This window comes from Callospermophilus lateralis, chromosome X, assembly GCF_048772815.1.
Source record: "Callospermophilus lateralis isolate mCalLat2 chromosome X, mCalLat2.hap1, whole genome shotgun sequence".
NCBI lineage: Eukaryota > Metazoa > Chordata > Mammalia > Rodentia > Sciuridae > Callospermophilus > Callospermophilus lateralis.
In genome coordinates this window covers 69092163-69117251 of record NC_135325.1, presented here as the reverse complement: position 1 = coordinate 69117251, position 25089 = coordinate 69092163, and the positions used below count along the sequence as shown (strand labels likewise).

Sequence of the window (25089 nt, the reverse complement as noted above, 5' to 3'; positions counted from 1 at the left end):
ATGTAATGCTGAGTAATAAAAAGTAGTGTGTTCTTCAGCACAACACATCTCTGGAAGCCCTTTAACCAGCCTCTGTTAGTCATCACTATACTCACAGGCTTAGGGCCAGTGCCATTCACACTTCCCCTGTTCTGCAGCAGACAGACGGAGTTCTTCTAATCCTTCTGTCTCTTCTTCCCCACCTCTCTAAAACTCTTGTGTAAGGGAGGAACAGCTATAGCTTTGGGGATAATATAGCTTTAAGGCAACTTTTGGCAAATGTTAACGTCCTAACATCTGGGCAGTGTTAACAGAATCCCGGAGGCCCAGACAGACCAGGAGCCACTCGTTCTAGGAATGTTAAAGTAGAAGTTTGTTGTTTTTTTTCCCCCCTCGGTTGATGAGAGGAGCAGAAAGGAAAGAGAAAGAGGAGGAGAGAGAAAGAACACAAAAAAACTATAACACAGGTAAGATTTGCAATTAACTCTTCATACTACTCTACCTTATTTCACAGCTATGGACTGGTAAGGAGACCCAGGACTTGGACAACATGACTAGGGGTTAGAACGGGGAGAAGATGATCTTTTATGAAATTGGATCACATGCTATTTTCATTTGTACCCTGACCTGGTTGCAGACAAATGTTCCCACTAACTTCTCAGCCCACAATAAAGGATGGCTGTCTCTGGTGAGTCACATTTTCAGTCTGAGATTGAGGAGGAGGTGGGCACGTAAAGGGTCACACTGAGTATTAGGTCTGAAAAAAGGAAAATCCCTGCTGCAGAACAAAGGAAGTGAATTGAGGCTAGATGTGGAAAAAGGATCAGTGATAATTTTCTAGCTGTTCATTTTCCTGGTTCTTTCTTTAATCCCTTTTTACTTTTATTGCCTCTTCAATCCACCTCTTTTCTTTAGCTTTGTCAGATTTTCTTTTCTTTCTAGCATCCTTTCTACGTATTACCATTTTCCTTACCTCCCTTATTTACTCTCACTTTTTTCTCTGTTCAGCTTAATTGACACTCTCTAGATAAAATCTGAAGCCAGGTAGCAATGAACTACAAAATGTCCTAAAGTGATGCTGGCCAGAGTCTGCCATCATTTTGCTTTTGCGTTTCTGGAACTGACTCCTCCTCTGAGCATGACATTTCATTGAAAGCATGTGGGTGAGTGGGTGCTTGCTGAAAAATGTCCAGTGACCAATTTTTACGAATGTGCATCAAATTTTAATACTGTCATTTATGAAGTTTTTGCCCACTGGAACCAAAAAAGTTCCCATCCAATTAAAGTGAAGGCAGACTGGGAAGTAAGAGGATAATTGGAACCTGCTCACCCTCTCCTCATGGACCCTAACCTCTCTGACTTCCTGCTGGCTCAGCAGGGTAAAACTAGAAGGTTAGATGGGACTTGAAAGTCAGAAGCCATTACCAAACCACTAAGCCTCAAAACCCAAAGCTAGGAACAGAGCCAAGGTATCATTACTGCCTGGGAGACTAGACAAGGTAAACATCCAGTCCTGTCCAGTGTGAAGTTGGTAACAATAATTTAAATACATACTGATTAGTTCCCTATATGTCAGGTAATAATATATTCTATAAGATAGATGCTATTCTTATTTCCATTTTATAGATGAGGAAATAGAGGTTCAAATATTTAAGGAATTTGTCCAAGGTCCCATAGCTAATAGGTGACAAAACTGGATTCACATTCTGATCTGTATAACTTCAGTGTTCAAGCTCTTAGACTATATGCTAATACTTTCTCAGATCAATGGTTAAGAAATACTAGATGAATAAATGAAACCATAAACTGGCAGCCTTTAGATCACCAGATTCCCTTCTGGTCCTGTATGACTTTATGTTAGCCTTTTCCTGGTCTTGTACTTAAGTGTCCATCCCTATAACTTGGTCCAAGGAACATCTTCATCTGATCCCACCAGGATCAGTTGAAGATAGATGATTTAATGTCTGGGGAAAAGGGACCATAATAACAGTCTTGTTATTCTATAAAGTGGAACATCTGTATGTAGGGGATGGTATGGCAGGCATTATTAATTTTAAAATCTTTCTTCTTCCTCACAGATCCCATACATCTGCTTCTTCTCACTTTTGGAAGCTCATAGGTGGCTGGCTTCTGAAAGCATTTTCCTTTATCTGGGTACTTTGGGCTACATACCCTTATTTTTTATTTCCCTAATCCTCCCTTTCAAGGATGGTTGGTCAACTAATTCAAAGAGGAGCTCTCTCTCTGCTGCTCTTCCTAACTCCAGCAGTGACACCAACATCGTATGCAGGTAAGTTCTAGAGCTGATGGCCTTTATTTCCAGGGAGGGCAGAGCTAAGACCAAGACCTAGAGAAGGGAAGAGTTAGACTATCATGAAAGACCTTTATTTTAAATATAAAGAAAAGCTACTAAAGGGCAATAAAGATGGCCAAATATTCCAATTAGCTACCAAGGATAGCCTTTGAGGCTATCCTAACAAGAGCTGTTTGAAAATGGGTTGTGAGAGCATAAAGCTGAGAAGGTTGGACAACATGGCCTTTTAAGCTATTGTGCTTTTGCACTTACCTTCCTAAAAACTGTTCTCTAATCATTTTTTTATGAGTTAAATCTTTATTCAAATTATGACTCAAATACCCTTGTCAAGATTGCAAAAATGGAACTTAGACCAATTATCTCATTTGGGAAAAAAAATGGGGGAGACAGGCAATCCATCATACTTCTTCTCTCCCTTTCGACCTCCCAGACCTTATTATGAGATTGTGACAGCCCCTTTCTGGTAAAGCTGTTAATAGCAATACAGATCACATTCTCTTAATCAGGAATTTCCCAGTTTCTTTTGCTTGTTCCTTACTTCAGAAGGGATGGAGATTTCTGGATTCCTCAATGTTTTACCCTCTGTCCCCAGGGATAGAGAGCTACAAGAGTGGACTCAGTGAGGAGACAGAAAATTGGAGGTGGGTGGGGGTGAGGGAAGGATAATGAACTGACATATAGAGGTTTTTGATGGGGCCCAGCTGGCATTCCAAGTGCTAAGAATATTCTGTGGACTGTAGTGTCTACCCTCACAGGAACTGGGGGGTGGAGGATAGGGGAATGAGACAGGCACGACCATTGGGGTTAGGAAAATATCCAGAGATGAGTAAATAACAAACTGCTCTCATCACAGCCACAGTCATTGCAGCTAAAATTTTCCACATACCCTTAGCTCCTGGTGGAGGCCTTTGGCAGTAGCTTTGTTTGTCTGGAACAGCTGCATCAAGCTTTCATACAAATATGCAAACTTCTTCCTCTTTTTGGCTTAACCTGGCTTTGTAGGGGGTGAAACACAAGGGCTGACATTGAGATGAAGAAATTCAAATGAAGCCCTTGGCAGAGTACACACTGTTTGGGGTTAAAGGTGCCCCAAGTCTCCAGGAGGTAAATATGCAGCTGTCCTCCCCAGCCTCCCACTTACTTCTGTTCAAGCATGGAAGACCAAAATCCAGACAAAGATCACAGGACTAAGGGAACAAAGATAGATGGCTCAAAACCCAAATTTGAATAACTGTGTGAAACCTCATTGCATGCAAAGGCCTTTGCCTTTCCCAGAATAGAGAGCCTGGACTGTTGGAGTTCTGAAGAAATGGTTGGTTTTTTTTTTTTTTTTTTTTTTTTTAATTTAGATTCATTTGAGGGTCTCAAAAGGGCTCCTTTGCAAAGGAGGCACTCCCCACTTTCCTGTGAATCACTGCTGCTTCTGAGGAGCCCAGGCTGGTGAGGTGTCTGACAGCCCTGCAAATCCTTCTTAGGAGACTACATAATTTGGGGTCCTATAATTCTCCCCTACTTTGCTAGCTAAGCCACTGGATTTTCCTCCATTCATTTGTTCATTCACCCAACAAATACTATGGAGCACTCCCTATACATCCAGCACTGTTTTTTTTTTTTTCTATTGTATAGCCTTATGCTCTAATGGAAATGGAACAAAGGAAAGTAACCAAGTGAGAATTCTGTGTTAATCAGGAAACGGATCCAGGTATAATTAGCAAAGGGTGGGAAATTTTACAAATATAAATGAAGCCAAGAGAGGATTAAAAGTGTGTATTGGCATAGCTGTGCAGTTCAGGAAGTCAGAATGTATTTGTCATCATAAACTAAGCATTAATGAGGATCTTAGTCTTCAACTATCAGTTACATTTCCAACCATTCCTTTATGAAAGACCATATTTAGAGGGTCTGACTGTGCTATGGAAATTGAAGGAACCCAGTAACAGACCACACTGTAACCAACCAAAGAATTGAGAAATGCTGTCCAAGCCCATCCCCCAGTGCCAATGAAGGACATGCAAATAGAATAGTGTAGAGAGTTTGCTACTTTAGTTTCATTCTTATACTCCACCTCAATATCCCAATATATGCATAAAAATACTCAAAGGCAGGCAAGGAGGAAAAACGCAGAGGTATAAAGTATTAAGTGGTCTGAGCCCATTCCTGGTACAAAGGAAACTTGGCACTGGTCTACCTACCTCTGCACACTGGTGGAGACTGTAATTATCTGATTGAAGCTTCTCCTCAGTTTTTCCACATCCTCTGTAATTCTGGATTGATGTAAAACACTTGGTGGCCTTCCTCCCCCTACACACACACACAGACACACACACACACACACACACACACACACACACACACACACACAAAGCTGGATTCCAAGAAAGATTGTGGTTTTTTAAATTCATGCTACACATTGTCAAAAGCTCTCCTCTACAATTATTTTTAGTGGAATGTCTAACTTCAGAAAATAGGGGTCAAATAGACCTGAGCTGAAATGCCCACTCTGCTACTTACTAGCAACTTCCTTAATTACTCTGAGCCAGCCTCTTCCTCTGTACATTGGAGAGTGTTGATAGTATCTACCCCATTGAGATATCACAGTGACATAACATATGCTTAACCCAGAGTAGAAGCTGAGTGATATTGGCAGTCATTGCTGTCTTGCTGTTATTGTTATCCATCCATAGACCTCTGACACTCCTGTTTTCTCTTCTGGTAAACAGCTGTTTGCTCCCTGCTGAGCATTTCTTCCCAAGCTAGCTCTGTAACAAGAGCCAGGAGACCTAATACTTTAGGGAGTCACACACATCTGGCCTCCTGTTTACAGGAGCTGTGAAGCTTTGAGGCTAGTACTAAACTGAAACAGCTGACAAGAATTCCATGTCTCACAAAGAAACCTCCCATGTGGGAAAAGAGAAAGCAGGGGAGATGAGGTCTAAGGAGAAATAAAGGCAAACCAGAAGAAATTAAATGGGAAAACAGAAAGAAAAAACACGAAAGGGAAAGAAAAAATGAACTCTTTCCTTTGGAATGAAGGCAAACCAACAAGGACATGATTTCATAAGGCAAACTTTCAATTTGATTCATTCCCTTGTTCACCAAGTTGGACTGGTTTCCCAACACTCCCCACCCCACCCCCATCTGGACCTGTGAAGAGTAAAGGAACTTCATCATCTAGCCCACTGCTCCACCCTTTAGTGCAAGGGGCCCTCTTCATTTTCACAGAGAGGAGGCCTCCAGCTTGTGGTCTGTTTACACAGACACTAAAACTCAGCCTTGTTCTAAAAGCACACCTTCTCCTAAAAAATGGAGAATTCTCTCAGACTTCAGCACTGGTTGGTTATCCTATTCCTATGTGCATTAGAGCTCAGGGCACGCTGGAAGAAGGGTTTCCTGAAACTTCACTCCGGAAAGAACCAAGTTGTTTTCCAATTAGTTCCTATTCATGACCGATTTCCTGCTGTCTGGTGGAACATACTGTTTAGTCTCCCAGACAGCTGCAGACCTGCCTCCACCAGGGAATGAATTGCTTAACTGGTTGGAGGTAGATTAAGAATGTCCTCTAGTTCAGCCATTCCCTACTAAAGCTCCTGCTGATTACAGGAACAGGAAATTTATCCAAAGGACTTTGCCTTGGGCTGGGTTATAACTCAGTGATAGAGGGCTTGCCTAGCACGCATGAGGCCCTGTACTCTATCCCCAGCACTGCAAAAAAAAAAAAAAAAAAGTAAAAGAAACAAAAAGTATTCTGCCTCCGTATTTCCCCAAACCAGGACAAAGTGCTCATGAGACTGTTCTCATTCATTCTTGCCCTTTGAGCCATCCATCTCTGCCTTGGCATGCCACCCCCAGCAATAGCAGTCAGGTGACAAAAATACCCCTGCCCTGTAGGCTAATGGGAGCTTGAACTATTTTCCTCTGAGGACTTTGAGCAAGCCTGTCACTAGCAGAAGGAAGACACTTTGGCTTTCTTTTTTCCTCCTACCTGAGACAAGAGTCCATCTTCTGAGTTTGGTCAACAGTGTCTCACCAAGAATCTCAGGTTGCATCAAGGAAATGGATCACTTATAATCCAGATTGACAGGACTGCTGGATGGTCAAGAATTTTAATTATTTTTCTTTTGAAAGGAGTCTTTCAGTGCTATTACTGTGTTACCTGACCATGAGCTTTCCTTTTACAGTGATCCTCTTATATACTGAGGGTCACCCACAGTAAGTTAATACAAGTTTGCAAGTCACTTGGCTCCCTGACCATGGAGTACAAAGTTGTGGGGGAGCTGGGAAGAATTTAGGAAGAAATATACACACCATCTTGATACTGTCTTCTTTTTTTATAGGCTCAGGCTACTATCCAGATGAAAGCTACAATGAAGTCTATGCAGAAGAGGTCCCACAGGTTCCTGCCCTAGACTACAGAGGTAATCTTCACTTCTCAATCTCAGGAACACTCTCTCCCTGGCCTGAGGCCTAGGCCCTTCCCCGAAGCGTCCTCCTCCAGGCTTGGGCTTATATGTGCCAAAAATGCAGCACAAGGAATTATTGAGGCTATGATTTTAAACATGAACTTGGTTACTGACATGCTGTGGAACCTCACCTTTCTAGCCTGAGGTTGTCCATCTATTATAAATCCTTAATATTGACTGAGTACCCCATGTATGCCTAATCCTATGCAAGGTAAGCCATTGTGTGATGCAAAGTCTAAGATAGGGGGTTTATCCTCCTTAAAAAGCTGATATTCTGTTGGGAGTGAAGGGAAGATAAAATTAGCACATGCCAAGCAAGTAAGCATGAGACTCTGTGGTAACAGTAAATGCAATGGGAGTTGAGACAAAGAAGCCGGGAAATCATTTATGAATGATGACATTTAGGCTAGACTTTCAATGATGAATAGGATTTTGAAAACTGGAAAGGGGAGGGAAGGGCACTTGGCAAAGGAGGTGGCCAAAGATATGGAGGTAAGAGTAGACCCATTACAGGAGGGAGTTAAGAAAAAAATAGCCTGACTGGAGGAGATGGAATGTGAAGGGAGTAATAGAGAATAAAATTAAATATAAAGAGTGAGATCAAATTAGGAAAGCCTTTATGACATAGGGACCATTCTAAGGAGAGGCAACAGACCACCTGTGACAAATGCTAAATAACGATTCCTGCATTAAAAGGAAGGTTAGGCCAGGTGATATCTAATATGCCTTCCATTTCTGATTCTCTGTTTCTATGCTTAACATGTGATTGCAGAAAAGTTTAGCTGTTGTGCTAAGAGATATAAGGACCATATCACATGTTTTTGCAGAGGGAAGCGACATTGTAAATGATAATCTTAGAACACTAACCTGCTTATTCTGTTCAGAAAGTAAGGATTGGGAGGAGTAGAGCCTGCGTCTGGGAGGCTCTCCAGGAACCAGTTATAGTAATGTTAGCTAGAGATGATTGAGAGTGAGGCACTGAAATGGAGAATAAGGATATGCTGTAGAATGGGCTGGGTTGCAGCTCAGTGGTAGAGTGCTTGCCTAGCATGTGCAAAGCCCTGGGTTAAATCCCCAGCACTGAAAATAAAAGATGTACCCCAGATACATTTCAAAGAAAATGACCAAGATTTGGTACAGATTTGATGAACCAAGAAAGAAAGAAACTGATGTCTGAAAGCATCCAGTCTGAATACCTAGGAGAACTGTAAGACTCCTCTAAAAGACAAAGTTAAAAAAAGAAAACTAGAGCTGGCTGCAGGGGTGCATACCTGTAATCCCAGTAACTCAAGAAGCTGAGGTAAGTCTGAGGACAAACTCAGCAATTTAGCAAAACCCTGTCTCAAAATAAAAAGGGCTAGGAACATAGATCAGTGGTAAAACACTCTTGGATTCAATCTCTAGTACCCCCCCCCAAAAAAAAAAGAAGCAACAAAGAAAGAAAACAAACTGGTTTAGTAAAGATACTCTATGAACAGTTGGAAGTGGAAATATGAAGCTTTGTGAGTCCCTGACTTAGATGAATGGGCTCTGAGGAAGCAGAGGGCCAAGGTCAAAGCCTTAGAAGACATCTGTAGATATGAGTAGGAAAAAAGGAGCCAGCAAGGCAGAGAGAGTTAGCAGTCAGCCATATGAAAGAAGATCAGGGTAGTGTCTATCATATTACAGAAGGCACATAAGAAGAGAGTTTTAGGAAAATGGAAAGGTTAAGAAATCAACTATGTCAGGTATTACAAAGAGATCACATCGAAGGGAGAAATTTTATTTAATAAAAAGGAGGTGACCTTTGACAAAACCATTTCAGTAGAAAAATGATCAGAGTTTTGGGTTTTCTATGCCACTTTTTAGTTACTTTGTCTCTTCTTGTTATCAATGGTCCACACCCACTGCCTCTGTCTCAGTGCCCACTAAATTCTAAACTTCCTGTAGTCTGTTTTCCACCCACCCACTAATCTCCAAATTGAAACATCTCTTGAAGACAGTAATTCTCTCCCATGATCAAATCACATGGCTTTGAGCTTTAGTCTCCTCAGTCTCTCCAGCAGCACTGAGCAAGCCCCTTTCTTTTAAACCCCTCTTCCTTGGGATCCATGACATTTTATTACTCTGTTCATAGCTGAAGCCAAGAAAGAAGATGGGTTCTCTGGTGGCAAAAATACAGAGAATGAAGCTGGGATCTTGGGCAACCTTGACTGGTCTCAAGCTCCTGGACTATATCTCCAACTGCTGCTAGACACTTCCATTTGGAGATATCTAAAACAAAATTCTTCCATCTTGCCTGAAGAAGGTTCTACCAGTTGACCTTCCTACTTCTGACATTCTCTTAGTTACAATACCTCAGTATCACTTCTAATCATCCCCATCACCTTTAATAGTTCCTTTTCCTCATTCACCAAGATCTATCATTTCATTATTAATCCATGGGAATAAAACTTTTATTACTTCACACATGAATAATGCTAGTTGCCCCTAACTGTATTCTCTGACTCATGTTTTTCTCCCCTAAAACTAGTGTCCCACTATGTCCATTTTTCTTTTTTCTGGTACTAGGGATTGAACCCAGAGACCCTTAACAACTGAGCCACATCCCCAGCCCTTCTTTATTTTTTATTTTGAGACAAGGTCTTGCTAAGATACTTAGTACCTCACTAAGTTCCTGAGGCTAGCTTCAAATCTGTGATCCTCCTTCCTCAACCTCCTGAGCCACTGGGATTCCAGGCATGTGCCAGCATACCCAGCTCCACTATGACCATTTTTAATCAGAATCTGGTCTCCATCTATTTTTCCAGCTTGACATCTTCTCACCCTTCTCCCCACTTGAAATCTGTGCTTCATTCAGGGTGAGCTTTTCCTTACTCTCTCACTCTCACTGAATATTGAGAAGTACTACTATATACCTCTTATGAAATCAGTATTTATTACCTAAACTACTCATCATGTACTGACTCTTTGATCTACCTTTTATTACTCTCAATAAAATATCTATCCATTTAACAGAAGGAGCCATGAATATCACTCCCACAGAGCTATGTTAAAAGTAGATGCTGACCGTCAGCATCCTAGGAACAGAAGCCAGATTGTAGACTCTAAATGGGATAGTAAAAAAGCAACAAACATAGAAGGTATTTTTGAGGGGTCTTGCAGCCCTATAATTAATATTATCTGCCTCATTGGCCGTTTTTAAATTAGCAAAAAGGCCATTAGAAAAATATAAGTCAGTCAGATGTGGTGGTGCACACCTGTAATCCCAGTGACTCAGGAGGCTGAGGCAGAAGGATTGATTGCATGATCAAGGTCAGCCTTAGCAACTTAGTGAGGCCCTAAGCAAGTTAGCAAGACCCTGTCTCAATATAAAAAGTAAAAAGGGCTAAGGATGTGGTTCAGTTGTAAAGTGCCTCTGGATTCAATCCCCAGTACCAAAAAAGAAAAATATAAGTCACAAGGCAACATTTGGCCTTGGGGTCTAATGTCTTATAGCTCTCTTCAGGACTTACTCTCAGGACATAAAATGAATCAAACATAGTTATTAATGATGAGTGGAAAGGAGTAGCCAGGAAAAGTACAACCTGGGGTCCCAACCTCCCTTGTAAGACCCTTGTCACTTCATAATCAACAGCTCTGCAACTGTAGTGATTAAGGACTTTCTGTAATTTGGTGTCCCAGATGACAATCATATGTGTCACAGCTACATGCCAAGACACTGGAAATTACAATGTGTTGTTATTTGAATACTGATGAGACAGGGGCTCAAACCCAGACACTGATTTAGGAAATATCACTCATAGGACTAGATATTTTACATGTGTAGTTTTAATTGATTCTTACCACAGCTCTATAGAATTGATTTATTATCCCTCGTTTTTACAGATCAGGAAACTAAGCTCATGGAAGTTAAATTTAGGGTCACAAAGCTTAGAGTAGACAAAACAGGAATTTATTTATTTTTAAAAAATTATTTTTTGTAGCTGTTGATGGACAGCATGGCTTTATTTGATTTGCTTAATTTTGTTTGTGGTGCTGAGGATTGAACCCAGTGCTCCACACATGACAGGCAAGCACTCTGCCACTGAGTCATAGCCACAGCCCCACAAAACAGGAATTTAAACTCAAGTCTGTCTGACTTCAGAACTATGCTTATTTCATCTCTTTCATTAAAAATGTAACTCTCTGACATATGGAAATGGTAGGAGACCCTCAATGTTATACAAAATTACATAGAAGAGGTTGTGAGGGGAAAGGGGGGGAAACAAGGGAGAGAATTGAACAACAGCACAAGAGGTAGAGAGGGAAGATGGGAGGGGAGGGGAGGGGGATAGTAGGGGATAGGAAAGGTAGCAGAATACAACAGTCACTAATATGGCATTATGTAAAAAGGTGAGAGTATAACCAATGTGATTCTGCAATTTGTATTTGGGGTAAAAATGGGAGTTCAAAACCCAATTGAGTCAAATGTATGAAAGATGATATATCATGAGCTTTGTAATGTTTTGAACAACCAATAAAAAAGAAAAAAAAAGAAAAAAAAATGTAACTCTCTGGGGCTGGGGCTATAGCTCAATGGTAGAGCACCCACCTGGCATGTGTGAGGCACTAGGTTTGAGCCTCAGCACCACATAAGGATAAAAAAAATAAAGAAATTGTCCATCTGCAACTAAAAAAATTTTTAAAAGATATTTTAAAAATGTAACTAATTATCTAAAAAGAAAAAAAGATAAAAACAACTGCTAAGCAATAAAAAACATACAATTATTGTAGAGCAAACTGACCATGTAGTTTGGTACCATTTTCACTAATCTTGCATTACCTGTTATTCCCTTATCATGAAACAGCTTGGAGTCAGAAATTCTCTCAGGTGCACACTCAGTCTGCTGGGCTGCTGCTTTCCTCACAGCTTGCCTCAGCCCTGAGCAAACTAGTCACTCTGCCTAGGTTATCTGAAGGTAATTACAGAGAAGGACCTTTCAAACCTATTGTCGGTGCTCTTTTCATTATAAGCCTTTTTAAAAAGAGAGAACCCTTATAGCTCTTTGGCCTTGGACAAACTCTTATTATGTGCCAGTCAGTGTACTAAATATTTTATGTTATTTCATTTAAACAAATCACATCCTTACTAGGTAGTGATATATTTCTAAGCTACAATATTCATTTTATTTTTAAAAAAGGTAATGGTAGGAGCTGGAGGTATAGCTCAATGGTAGAGCATTTTCCTGGTATGTGTGAAGCCCTGGCACGGTTCAAGCCACAACAACACACCAAAAAAGCAATGGTGGCAACAATAGACATGATATACTGCTCCATGTGTTATAAAGGAGGAGAAACAAGATGCTGTACCAACATTTGCATTATATGCATAAAGAAACTATTGACAATGGGGTCTTAGAATGAAAGTAGGATTGGGTAGGGACATTTTACTGGGTAATATATTATAGTCTTGGGGGTTTGACCCATATGCATACATTACCTCTTCAAAAAGGTCAATACACCCTTCAAAATAGCTGCTGCAGTAGCAAATTTTGTACTTAGAAAAAACATGGGTTTTAGAGAAGAAAAAGTTCTGGTCTAAATCCCAGCCCTATTTCTTATTTGCTGAGGAACCCTGGGAAAGTTACTTACCCATCTGTAAAATAAGGATAAATACCTACTTAACCTCAGAGGGCTGTTGGGAGAACTATATGAGGTGATGTATATGAAGGAAAATTATGTAGTATGGTACCTAGTCATAGTAAGTACTCAATATAGACTAACACACATTTCCAAGCAGACATTCTCACCATACAGTATTTAATTTTTTTGTTTTGTTTTGTGGATTGAATCCTGGGGCACTTAACTACTGAGCCACATCCCCCCAGACATTTTTATTTTTTACTTTGAGACAGGGTCTCGCTAAGTCACTTAGACCTCAGTAAATTGCTGAGATTGGCCTCAAACTTGCCATCCTTCTGCCTCAGCCTCCCAAATGGCTATTACTGGCTGTAATAGTCATGTGCCACCACACCCAGCTACCATGCAGTATTTAACCATGTTCTTAGTTTCAGTTTCCCATTGGCATTCTTTGGGTACAGTTGTTCAGCCAGTTATGAATCTCTCTAACTGAATTGTCACCCCTCCCATATTTCTTCCTCTCATCCACATCACTGGCATGAAAAGTATTGACACATGCTTCACTTCATTTCTCCTGTTCTACCAGTCTGGTGGCCCTACCTGAAAAGGAAATGAGGTCAGTCTGCAATTACTTGTTCTCGAGTGCTCCTGGAGATCATCACTTCTCTAACAGATCATAAGTCAAACCTTTAAATATTCTAGAAAACTATGCTTTCAGTGTCACCAGGCTATAGTTCTCAGAGGCTATCTTCTTTCTTATTTGAAAATGGGGATTGTTGCTTTGCCCTTTACCAGCCTTCCAATGTTTTTTCTTTATGCCAGAATTCCTCTGGGCCAGCAAATTTGAACTTATTTACAATAGCTGGGCCTCTCTTACTGTCTCAGTATTTATCCTGAGCTTTCTATTTCCCTTACCATGCTTGCTTTTTTTTATCAGTTTCAATCTGATGTGTATTTTCCTTGATGGAATAAGAGAAAAAATAGAATGGAAGTGATTGCTGAGGTCCCAACCTCCCATTTAAGGTCGTTGTAATATGTGTTGTGGCCTTATAATCAACAGCTCTGCAACTATAGTGCTTAAGAGACTTTCTGTAATTTGGAGATGGTGTCTCCAGATGGCAGCCCTGTCACTGCCACAGGCTTGAAACTAATACTGGGAGCCCCAAACATGGCGTTAGTTGAAGAATAGTTTTCTCTCTGTCATCTATCTTCATTCTCCAGCTGCACTCAAGCAGAAGCTCCAGCCTTTCTTTTATCCTATAGCTCCTGATGTGCTTTTTTGTTAAGTCTCGGAGTGGTTTGGGTTTTGTTTGTTTGTTTGTTTGTTTTTGTCCCTAGGATTTGGGAATCAAATCAGCTCACATGGGGCTTTAATCTTCCCAACCTTAGGCAAACAGATGTGGTACATGCTGTATAAACCTCCTTGGACAGGTGGCCCTCCATTTGTTTACATGTGTCTCTTTAAAATCCAAACCCATTGAAGAGTCATTTATTTATTTTGTACAGTCTGTGAGGCATCTTTATGATGCCCTGTAATCTCTTTCGCTCAGTACTGAACTGAGATTGGACTTTCATTTCTAAGCAACCTTCTTTGCTGTCACTTTCCTTTTCTATCTCTAATGTATATTTTTGTGTTTTAAAATTTTTTTGTTTTATATTTACATATAGTAGACTTCATTTGGGGGGGGAATATAGTTCTGTGTGTTTTGACAAATGCATAGAGTGGGATAACAACCAAGATAATTCAAAATACTTACATTGCCTCCAAAACTTGCCCAGTGCTACTCCTTTGAGATTATCCCTGACCTCAACCCCTCATCTTCAACAACCACTGATCTGCACCCTGTCCCTATATTTTTGCCTGAATGTGTCCCTATAGCTTTGTCATATAATGGAATCCTACAAAATACAGTCTTTGGAATCTGGCTTCCTTCACTTCCCAAACTGTTTTTGAGATTTATTTATGTTGTTGCATGTATCAGCACTTCATTCTTGTATATGGATAAACTAAAATTAGTTTAATCATTCACCCATAGAAAGACATCTATTTCCAGCTTTTGGCAATTATGATAGAATAACTTTAAACATTTGTGTATATTAAAATATTATTTTCAAAATTTTAATTTGTTCTTTTTATACATGACAGTAGAATATACAAGGTTGGAATATATCTTATTCTAATTAGGATCCCAGTCTTGTGGATGTACATGATAATGAGATTCATTTTAACTTTAAAAAATAGCACATCAAAAAAAAACTTTTCTGTATAGGATTTTGGTGTGAACTCAGGTTTTCATTTCACTTGGGAAAATACCTTAAAGTATATTTCAAAATCATTTAGTAAACATATTTTCTTTGCAATAAGATTTATTATTGCCTTCATAAGAAACTACTAAATTATTTTCCAAAGCAGCTATGTTTTTGCATTTCCACCAGCCATGTATGAGAGTTACAATGTCTCTCTTTATTACTGCCATTTTTTAAAATTTAGACATTCTAATGATATCTCATTGTGGTTTTAATTTGCATTTTTAATGTCTAATAATGCTCAACACCTTTTCATGTGCTTATTTACCATCAGTACTTTGGTAATATGTCTGTTCATCCTTTGTCCATGTTATAGCTGGATTGTTTGCTTTTTTTACTGTTGACTTTTGATAGTTCTTTTTATATTTGAGATATTAGTCCTTTGTTGGATATGTAGTTTGCAACTATTTTCTACCAATTTGTGCCTTGTCTTTGATCTCTTAATAGTGCCTTTCATAGAGCAAAATATTTTAATTTTGACAATGTCCAACTTATTGACTTTTTATGAATTGCAGTTTTGGTGTTATATTTTAGACTTTTTCGCCTACTCCTCATTCCCAATGATTTTCTACTATGTTTTTTTCCTACAAGTTTTGTATTTTTCTTTTTTACAGTTAAGTACATCATCCATTTTGAATTAATTTTTGTATAATTTCTTGTATTAGATTGTCTTTTCTTTTTTCCCTTTTCTTTTCTTTCCCTCTTTTTCTTTCTTTTCTTTCTCTCTCTCCTTTCTGTCTTCCTATGAAGTTTCAATTGTTCCAGCTCCATTTGTCTGAAAGGTCCTTTCCTCCATTGTATTGTTTTGGCAACTTTGTCAAAAAATCATTTTGGTACGCTGGTGTAGATCTATTTCTGAGATCGCTGTTCTGTCCCATTGATATGTTACTGCCCTTTTACCAACACCATACTGTCTTAATTATTATGATTCTAGCTTACTTTTCTCCTGTTTCTACAGTCCCCCGATGGTGTTACACATTAAATATCCAGGATGGAGAAGCCACATGCTACTCACCAAGGGGAGGAAATTATCACAGTAGCCTAGGTACTCGTTGTGAGCTCTCCTGTGACCGTGGCTTTCGACTGATTGGACGGAGATCAGTGCAATGCCTGCCAAACCGCCGTTGGTCTGGAACTGCCTACTGCAGGCGTAAGTTGCGTGTGTGCACATGCTGACATGAGCATGAGAGATGCCAGCCAGTCACTGAGGGTATCTCCCTGGAGGTGTTATTATGCCTTTCTTTCAAGTTTAAATTGGGAATTTTCCAGAGCCCCCCCCCCCCACTCCATTGAGGCATTTCCTCATCCTAACATTCTACTTTATTTTCTATTCCTGTAGTTACTGTCTGAGTGATTTGGGCATTTAAGTAGCAGCCAGCCCTTCCAACTCAGGGAACTCAGAAGTGCATGTAGGAGGCTAAAGCTTGACCCCAAGGCCTGATGTGGACCTGGGCCTTATTTTGGAGTTCTGGAGGATTTACAGTTTCAGATTCTTTCTCATTTGTGGTCAAGTTCTGTTCTTCCTGGCCTATAGCCTTAGAATGCCTTGCCAGTGAAGCTATGAAACGTCTGTTATTCTTCATTTTCTTCCGAAAGTCAGAAAGGAGAATCCCTAAGGTTAGGATATGAGGATATTAATAGACACACATCCCAAAACATGTCTCCCTTTAACATCCAAACCCCCAGCTATTATTCAAACTCCATAGTCTACCTCCTTTTAGCAGATGAGCTTTGAATATTCATGTGTCCATCACTGAATACTATTTGTAGGACATCCTGTATTGTACAGGGGGCCTGTATTGGTCACTGCAAGAGTTTACTCAATTCCTCACCTACCCTCAGGCCACTTATAGCCTAATGGGATAGAAATGTGTGCACATGAATGCTGTATACCTGGACACAGAGGACTGAGCATTCAGAGAAATGAGGTTGGTCAGAGAAGGTGGTGTGGAGTAGAGGAGAAGCCTGATAGCCAGAAAGAAGTCAGTACCATCCTCTGGGTGACTGTAATTAAGTTGTTTTAGGATTTAAACCCCATTATTTCAAAAATAAATTTGAATTGGCCTGACAAATTGAAATAAACAAACCTATAAATTATAAGCAAGCATAAAACCAGTTAAAAGAATGGAGACATGCATATTTCCAGGTTCCTAGATTGAGTTGATTATTACATTGAGCACTAAATCTAGCTTTGAGCTTCCTTGTAAGAGACAAAAGGACAAACACTTTGGATCTATTATTTTCACTGTCATATAATACTAAGCAAACAAATTCATCTGAAGACACAAACTCTTCTCTTGGCTCTGATTTCAAGGAGATCATTTTGCATAGGTTTTTATATATCCGATATTGGAAAACAAAAAAGGCAATAAACTTGAAATCTGGTTTGGCCAAGAAACAAAACGAAAGTAGCTTATATAGAATCTTCATTCAAAGTTTCAAATATTCAACTTATGCAGGATTTGAACTAAGACAATCTAAAGAAATATATAGCCCTACTTTTCTTAAGTATCAATTATCACAAACAAGACTTCCACAAACACAGGCTTACAATTATTTTATGGTGGCAGTCTCTGATACACCACGTCGTATCTAAAGCACACAGATTCCTCCTTAATCAAATACCACCACACCTGCCCTTCAGGCACTAGCCTGACTTGTACTATCACATGGACATAAAGCCATCCCACTCTGGCATGTAAGTGAGAAGTGGTTGTGCAAGCATTGGAATGATACTCAAAAGAAGCTTTGAGCATACTCAAGAGCTTATAGCATCTGAGGAACAAGAGATGAAAACTAACAACTGCTGAGGGTCTAAATGAGCCTAGAGGTTTATAGGCATTGTATCTGTTAATTTGTACAACAATGTTGTAAAGCATACACATTTTACAATTTAAAAAAAACACTGAGACTAATAGAGATTAGGCAATTTTTCAAGTCATAGAGCAAATAAGAGGTAGAGCTGGCATGCCAGCTCAGGTCTGACTCTGAAGTTCTCGTGCTTGGACAGGTAATTTACTTCTTTGAGACACCCCCACCCTCTTGCACATACACCAAGAGTGCTTCTACACCTTGTAATATGAAAATTAAAAAGGCAGTTCAGGGAGAAAGCAGTGTGGCATAAAAATGTAAAGCAGTTTGGGTCAGGTTTCTGTATATTCATTGTCTCTGATATGGTTCTCCATGAGCTAGATGCATCACCTCCAGTTAGTCCCACAGGTCACTGAGCTTGCCACTTGCTTCTCTCTTAGAGATGAGATGTCATGCACTGCCATTCATCGCTAGTGGCACCTACAGCTGCACAAATGGAGTGCTTCTTGACTCCCGCTGTGACTATAGTTGTTCTAGTGGCTACCACCTAGAAGGTGACCGCAGCCGAATCTGCATGGAAGATGGGCGATGGAGTGGAGGCGAGCCTGTATGTGTAGGTAAATGCCAGTTGCTCCTATTTTTCCTGCTGCAAAGAGTCATTCTACCATTATGTCCACAGGCAAAATGGAATTCTAATTGCAAAGATATTCCTGCTCACTATGAAGGGAGCCCCCATGAGCATAAGCTTAACAAAATGATTACTTCCCCTAGAGTCAGGCTTCTTTCCCCAGTCTCCCTGAAAACCTTGAACTTTCTACTTACCCAGTGGTGTATGGTATTGTTTCAATGGGTCCCCTCCAGGGAAGGCAGGAGGTCCACAAATTGACACTTGATTTTTGACCTTCATAGACATAGATCCTCCCAAGATCCATTGTCCCCACTCACGTGAGAAGATAGCAGAGCCAGAGAAACTGACTGCTAGAGTCTACTGGGACCCACCCGTGGTGAAAGATTCTGCTGATGGTACCATCACCAGGTAAGCTTCAGTAACACATGCTTTCCAACAGCATCTCCCAGTCCCTCAGTCTGTTCATATTGAAACTATACAGGCTGAGACCACAGTGATTATGTTCTTCAGATCTCAATTCTAAGTATCTTTTTCCTCAGTTGCTCCTTCATCCTATCTCAATCAGGGTAACACTTCGGGGCCCAGAGCCTGGTTCTCACTTTCCTGAAGGAGAGTATGTGATTCGTTACACCGCCTATGACCGAGCTTATAACCGGGCCAGCTGCAAGTTCATTGTGAAAGTACAAGGTCAGAAGAAAATTCTTCGGTTTTTACATTGTTCATTGTTCCTGCTCTACCCTGAGTTTCTATAAGCCCACGATGATCCTCTCCTCTCTATGCCTGACACAGGCTTCACCAAAACAGGTTCATTAATGAAGCTTCCATAACATGTACATACAAATGCTACAAAAATTTTGACTCTTTTTTCTTATTCTCCTAAAACTAGATAAAATTCATGAAGATACTCTGTATCCACTTCTTTTCTTTAAAAAAAATTAGTTGTAGATGGACACAATACCTTTATTTTATTTTTATTCATTGTTATGTGGTGCTGAGGATCAAACTCAGTGCCTCACACATGCCAGGCAAGCACTCTACCACTGAGCCACAACCCCAACTCCCCTATTTCTTTTCTTGACTTTCAAAATTATCAAATCTCATCAATCTTCAATCTGAATCATTCACTACTTCTGAAACAGGTAGTGTTGTCTACTTGATTCTTCCACCTTTGCTTTGTGTCACATTGTTTTGTTTTGCTTTTCTCATTATAAAACAATTCATACTCATTACTGGATATCCAAAAAATAAAGAACTATATAAAGTGAAAAAAAATCTATGACCCCATCATCCAGAGGCAATTGCTATTAACGTTTTGGCATTTCCTCTCCAGTCTTTTCTCTATGCATACTTGACAAACATAATATTGAGATTAGGCTGCGTATTTAATCATGTATCACACTTTTCATTTTTCATTAAAACATATTTTCCCATATTTCTTTTTTATTTTATTTATTTTTATGTGGTGCTGAGGATCGAACCCAGGGCCTCCCATGTGCTAGGCAAGTGCTCTACTGCTGAGCCACAACCCCAGCCCTCCCATATTCTTTAAAATTTCTTCATAAATATTATCAATGACAGCATAACATTATGCTCTAAGAATATATCATGATTTGATTAATCCTCCCAGTCATGGACATTTACCACTCTTCCAACTTATTTCTACTGTAAAAAGTAATTCTGTGGGCTGGGGATGTGGCTCAAGCGGTAGCGCGCTCGCCTGGCATGCGTGCGGCCTGGGTTTGATCCTAAGCACCAAATACAAACAAAGATGTTGTGTCTGCTGAAAACTAAAAAAAATAAATATTAAAAAAATTCTCTCTCTCTGTCTTTCACTCTCTCTTTAAAAAAAAAAGTAATTCTGCAAGGTGGTCATATTCATACAGGGCATCATAATATCTGCAAACATAGATGACAATATTTTCTTTCACAGATTGATAGTTTTTTGAAGACAATGTATATATTAACCGGTGTTTCCAATCTCTGTTTATATTTCAAATTTAATTCCTTAAGAAAGGAAAATTCTTGCTCTATCTCCAATCATTGGAAATATAGAAAATCATCCTGATTATCTCAAGTTTCTTGCTCTAGAAAGCCCAGAGTAGGCACCTTCTAGAAACACCATAATCCCTAACTTGAATTTCTCCCTGACAGTGAGACGCTGCCCAGTTCTGAAACCACCGCAGCATGGCTACCTCACCTGCACCTCAGCAGGCGACAACTATGGTGCCACCTGTGAATACCACTGTGATGGTGGTTATGAGCGCCAGGGAACCCCCTCCCGGGTCTGCCAGTCTAGTCGCCAGTGGTCGGGATCACCACCTATCTGTACTCGTGAGTGAAATCAGGAAATGGGAAGAGTTAATCAAGGGTACTCTGGAGGATTCCCCCATAACTTAGGGGTCTAATAGTGATGTGAATGATGCGGGAATAGGGGCTTCTGAGACACATCTATTATGAGGGGCAACATTCCACCTAGAATATGCCTACCCCAAGAAGAGTTTAAAATCTCCAAGTTTCTTTCAGGATTTCTTTCCAGGAAAGGGAGAAACAACCAGAAAGATTAATTCAAAAACTGGAACTCCTCAAGATGTTAGCATTACCCAATCAGTGTGAAGGAAAAGGACAGTCTCTGACTGGCCATCTGCATCTGCCCTAGCCATGAAGATTAATGTCAATGTCAACTCAGCTGCTGGCCTCCTGGATCAGTTCTATGAGAAACAGCGACTCCTGATCATCTCAGCTCCTGATCCCTCCAACCGATATTATAAAATGCAAATCTCTATGCTACAGGTAAGGCCTGCTCCCCTAATGAGGACTTAGCTCCTTTATTTTACCTTCTTATCTTTCTCAAATCAAATTATTGCTTTCTGCAGCACAAATCCCACTTCTTCAAACTTTTACTTGGTAGCATTTGATCAGTTATATCATAGATGTATTTAGTAGATTGCTAAAAACTGCTGTGCTTTTACTGAAAAGGCACCAAGGCTACTGAAGTGGTAGATGTGACTTTTGGGGGACTGGGTGAAGGTTGGGAAGGGAGTGTGACAAAGCACTCCAGAGAGACTTATAAGACAGATAAGATAAAATGTCAATTCTAGGAGTTAAATCCATTTGTGTTTTCAAGGAATAATAGCACTAAGGAACACTTAGATCAGAACCTGGTTCTGATCTACATGTTTTGCATACACTCATCTAATTCTCACAATAGTCCTTGTAAGGTATATGCTATTATAATCTCCATTAAACAGGTGGGGGAACTGAGACATAGTGAGATTAAGTGATTTACTCAGAGTCACTATATAGTAAGTGGTACACCTGGGATTGAACCCAGGCAGTCTAGCTGCAGTGTTTGTGCTCTCAACCACTACCAGTAGGACAGTGATTGTGATATCTAAAGTAAAAATAAAGTTGTACGATGATTGTGTTAGCTTTGCATCACTATGACTGATTTAGCAAATGAAAGTTTATTTTAGGATCATAGTTTCAGGGGTTCAGTTCATAGTTGGCCTACTCCATTGCTCTGGGCATGAGGTAAAGCAGAACATCATGGAAAAAGGGCAAAGCAGAGGAAAACTCCTCAGCTCATGGCATCCAGAGAGCATGCAAGCAGTTACAGGGAAACAGGGACAAAAATATATAACCCCAAGGGCACATTCCCAGTTACCTACTTCTTCCAGCCACATTCTACTTGCTTACAGTTACCAACCATATAGTGGACCTTTCAAATTATTCATCCATCAAATGGATTAATCCACTGATCAGATTATGGCACTCATAATCTAATCATTTCACCCCCTGCCTTAACATAGGAGCTTTTTGGGGGGATACCTCATATCCAAACCATAACAATTATTTTTAACATACTAAGAGATACCTAGCCAAATTCACTGTTGGGGAAAGGAGAGGTAAATAGAACAGAATAGATATGACCATGAGGACTTATAAAAAGAACACACTAGGTTGCTAAAGAGAATGTTCTGACATGACTAAGTGGCTCTAGGGAGCTTCAAGGGGCCAAATATTTAGGTAAATTAAGCAGCTATTTAGGGGTTTCCTAAAGGTTGAATCATAGAAGTTGTCAAGTCAATGTTAAGAGGCCCATGACGGCAGCAGTTTAGCCAAAAAGGTGAACCTGGGAGTCTAGACCCAAAAGGACCTTATATCTCCATGGATCAAAAAAAAAAAAAAAAAAAAACAGACAAAGTCAACGGTTTAGTTTAATGGGAAGCAAGAAAAAAAAAAAAAAAAAGGAATCTGCCAGCAAGGACAGTGACTTTGAGGTCAGGATGAGAGGAGGAGATCAAAGGCAAAACAGATGTGGGGCACCAGGGAATGTTCAATACCACTTTAAGCCTCATTCTGGCAACTGGCTAATAGGAGACCTTACTGGACAAAGCAGGACAAAGAGCCAGTATAGGTAGGGTTATAGGATTTTGCTACCGAGTGCAAAGAAGGCAATTAAGGCCATTATTTTGGACAAATCAAGTGAGAGAAGGCCCTGGGATGTAGCCTAGTGATAAAGAGGACATACTTGGGTAAGTGGTATAAGTCCTCAGTCTGAATCTTTGCTCATCATCTTATTGTCATACAAATTTGGGCAAGTTACTTTTGCCTCTTCAGAATGACACCACCTACCTTATTAGGTCTGTTGTAAGGATTAAATTAGTTGATTTCTACAGAGTATTAAATAAATGTAAATAAATAAGAAACAACAGTCATTATTATCATATCACAATAGCTATCCATTAAGAACCTAAGTAGTTTAAAACCTATGAAAAGCTAAGCAATGATTGATTATGTTCCCGCAGTAGCAGCTTGATAATTATGCTTCTCTTTTCTATTCCTCATTGTATAACCAGTTTCATACACTTCAGTAGAAGGAATGGAACAATTTTGTAGGACTGATGGAAAGAAAAGGTTTTGTAGATCTCATATTGTGATCAGTGTGATCCTATGATTGTGTGATCATTGCAGGAGAAGCCCCTCCTGTCCCACACTGCCTCATGTGGTCCCAGAAGGAAATCAATCAAGTAGCCTGAGATTTGAGGGCAAAGGCCTGTTCCATTAAATGTTCTCTCCCTCTTCCCAGCAATCCACCTGTGGACTGGACCTGCGGCATGTGACCATCATTGAGCTGGTGGGGCAGCCACCTCAGGAGGTGGGGCGCATCCGGGAGCAACAGCTGTCAGCCAGCATCATCGAGGAGCTCAGGTCCAGGCTGGGAGGCTATAGGTTGGGGATGGGCAGAAACCCTAGGCAGGACACTAGCAACAGAGGGTTGTGACAAAACTACTCTCTTGAGTTACTTCTTGTGTTTGAACTCTTATGGGTGCATTAGGTAAGACCAGAGAGTGATTCTTAACACTGGCAAGGCATGTGAATCAAATGGGGCTTGAAAATGCAATTACCAGGCCTCACCTTTGTGGTTTTTTATAATGGCACCTCAGGTAATTTTGAAGCACAGTCAGGACTGAGACAGTTAACCCAAACTTGACTCATAGCAGCCTGAGATCCTGTTGCTTCATGACTTTCTCTTTTTACCTTCTGTCTCCAAAAGGCTTCGTTAGGCACTAAAATCTGAATCATATCCATCAGCCCATAGGGAAGAGGTTAGAAGTGACAGGTAGCAGAAGTTGACTTTTCTCATCATCTATACATTATCAGCCTTCCAGTGCTCCCACATATACTCAGGGACAGTAAAGCCATCTGTGTTGTCTGTTCTAGAAACAATACCTGCCTCCAGGGCTCAATATTAGTGGGGATATTCAGTCTCAATTAGAAAGACTAGGAAATACTCAGAGGAAGGACACTGCAGACTTGCAGCCTTGGATGGAATAGTTAATCAGGTAGTATTTATCACCTTCAGGGCTGCCATGTATAATGTGCATGTGTATCATCGTGTCTATGATGGGCACCCCCTGGAGTTATTCCATGCAGGATTCTTAGTCCTGCTTAAAGGAGTCTACAATAGAAGCACAGCCTGGTAATAACAAAGTTGCCCCAGCTGGTATGAAGAAAGGAGAGCTTAGCAGTGCTAAACACATAGAATCAGCAAGATTTGGACTTCAGCAGAAAAAAGCAAAGGAACTTGAGATAGATAGGTAGTAGAGGGGATGGAGATGGGATTTGGGAGGGACTAGTCCATCAGTGGAGCTGTGAAAGATCAGAGGGTAGTAGAGCCCTGTGGGACAAATGCCCAGACAACATCTCACACCTTTCTGGGCTGCTCTCTCTAGGCAATTTCAGCGCCTTACTCGCTCCTACTTCAATATGGTGTTGATTGACAAGCAGGGTATTGATCGGGAACGCTACATGGAACCTGTAACCCCTGAGGAAATCTTCACATTCATTGATGACTACCTGCTCAGCAACCAGGAACTGATCCAGCGCCAGGAGCAAAGGGATGTCTGCGAGTGAACTTGAGCCAGGGCAAGGTTGATGTCAAGGGAAAATTCCCCTAGTTAGCTGAAACTGAGGCCTAATAAAAGAAAGAAATGGTTTCCCACAGTTTTAGGGACAGGACTCTGAGGTGAGTGAGGTTTGCCAATCCAGAGATATTTCTAGACATCATTTTAGGACTGTGCCATAGTTTCCCTAAACAAGTCTATGCTTCAGTTAGCACTGGAGGAGACTCCGAAGCTAAGCAGGGATTGAGTACAGGCTTTGAGCAGTGCATTGGGGGTAGGAAGTCTTCATTTCCTATCCCGGGCCTCTGCCCTGCTCTCCAAAGTCTTTCAGATAAGTAAATTCTAAATTGATTCACTTACCAGTTGTGTTTTAAATGCTTCCTATACCCTGAGGTGACAGCAGAGGGCAGCACCATTGCAAAAGACATCCAGTACACTTCAAGAAGTGTAACTGCATTTTCCTTACAAGTTAAGTATCTCTGTGGCTGGGATGGGATGGCATGGATCTACAAAATATTCTTGAACCTATTTGTCATTTCCCCTTGTAGGGCATTGGGCTAAAAATATTGTTTGAAGTATTGC

At 40.4% G+C, this 25089-nt stretch overlaps 1 protein-coding gene across 2 annotated transcripts; it reads left to right on the top strand.

The window, feature by feature from the left end:
- Positions 1–138: 138 nt before the first annotated feature.
- On the top strand, positions 139–24866 carry Srpx2 (sushi repeat containing protein X-linked 2). Of its 2 annotated transcripts, none has more exons than XM_077106815.1 (11): positions 139–446; positions 2187–2269; positions 6628–6708; positions 15620–15811; positions 17913–18089; positions 18382–18508; positions 18666–18787; positions 20252–20431; positions 20757–20890; positions 23190–23311; positions 24337–24866. In XM_077106815.1, exons 2-11 carry the CDS (start codon positions 2188–2190, stop codon positions 24515–24517), a joined length of 1398 nt encoding a protein of 465 aa, XP_076962930.1. In that variant the 5' UTR covers positions 139–446; position 2187; the 3' UTR covers positions 24518–24866. The 2 variants fall into 2 exon arrangements, with proteins under 2 accessions (XP_076962930.1, XP_076962929.1); XM_077106814.1 differs by having other exon boundaries at positions 2058–2269.
- The last annotated feature ends 223 nt before the right edge of the window (positions 24867–25089 follow it).

Excerpts from the sequence above, each read along its gene's own strand:
- Srpx2 (XM_077106815.1), top strand. The coding sequence starts at position 2,188 with ATGGTTGGTCAACTAATTCAAAGAGGAGCTCTCTCTCTGCTGCTCTTC. Across the intron at positions 6,709-15,619 it reads TCCTGCCCTAGACTACAGAG|TCCCCCGATGGTGTTACACA; the intron begins GTAATCTTCACT and ends CTGTTTCTACAG. Across the intron at positions 23,312-24,336 it reads AGCATCATCGAGGAGCTCAG|GCAATTTCAGCGCCTTACTC; the intron begins GTCCAGGCTGGG and ends TGCTCTCTCTAG.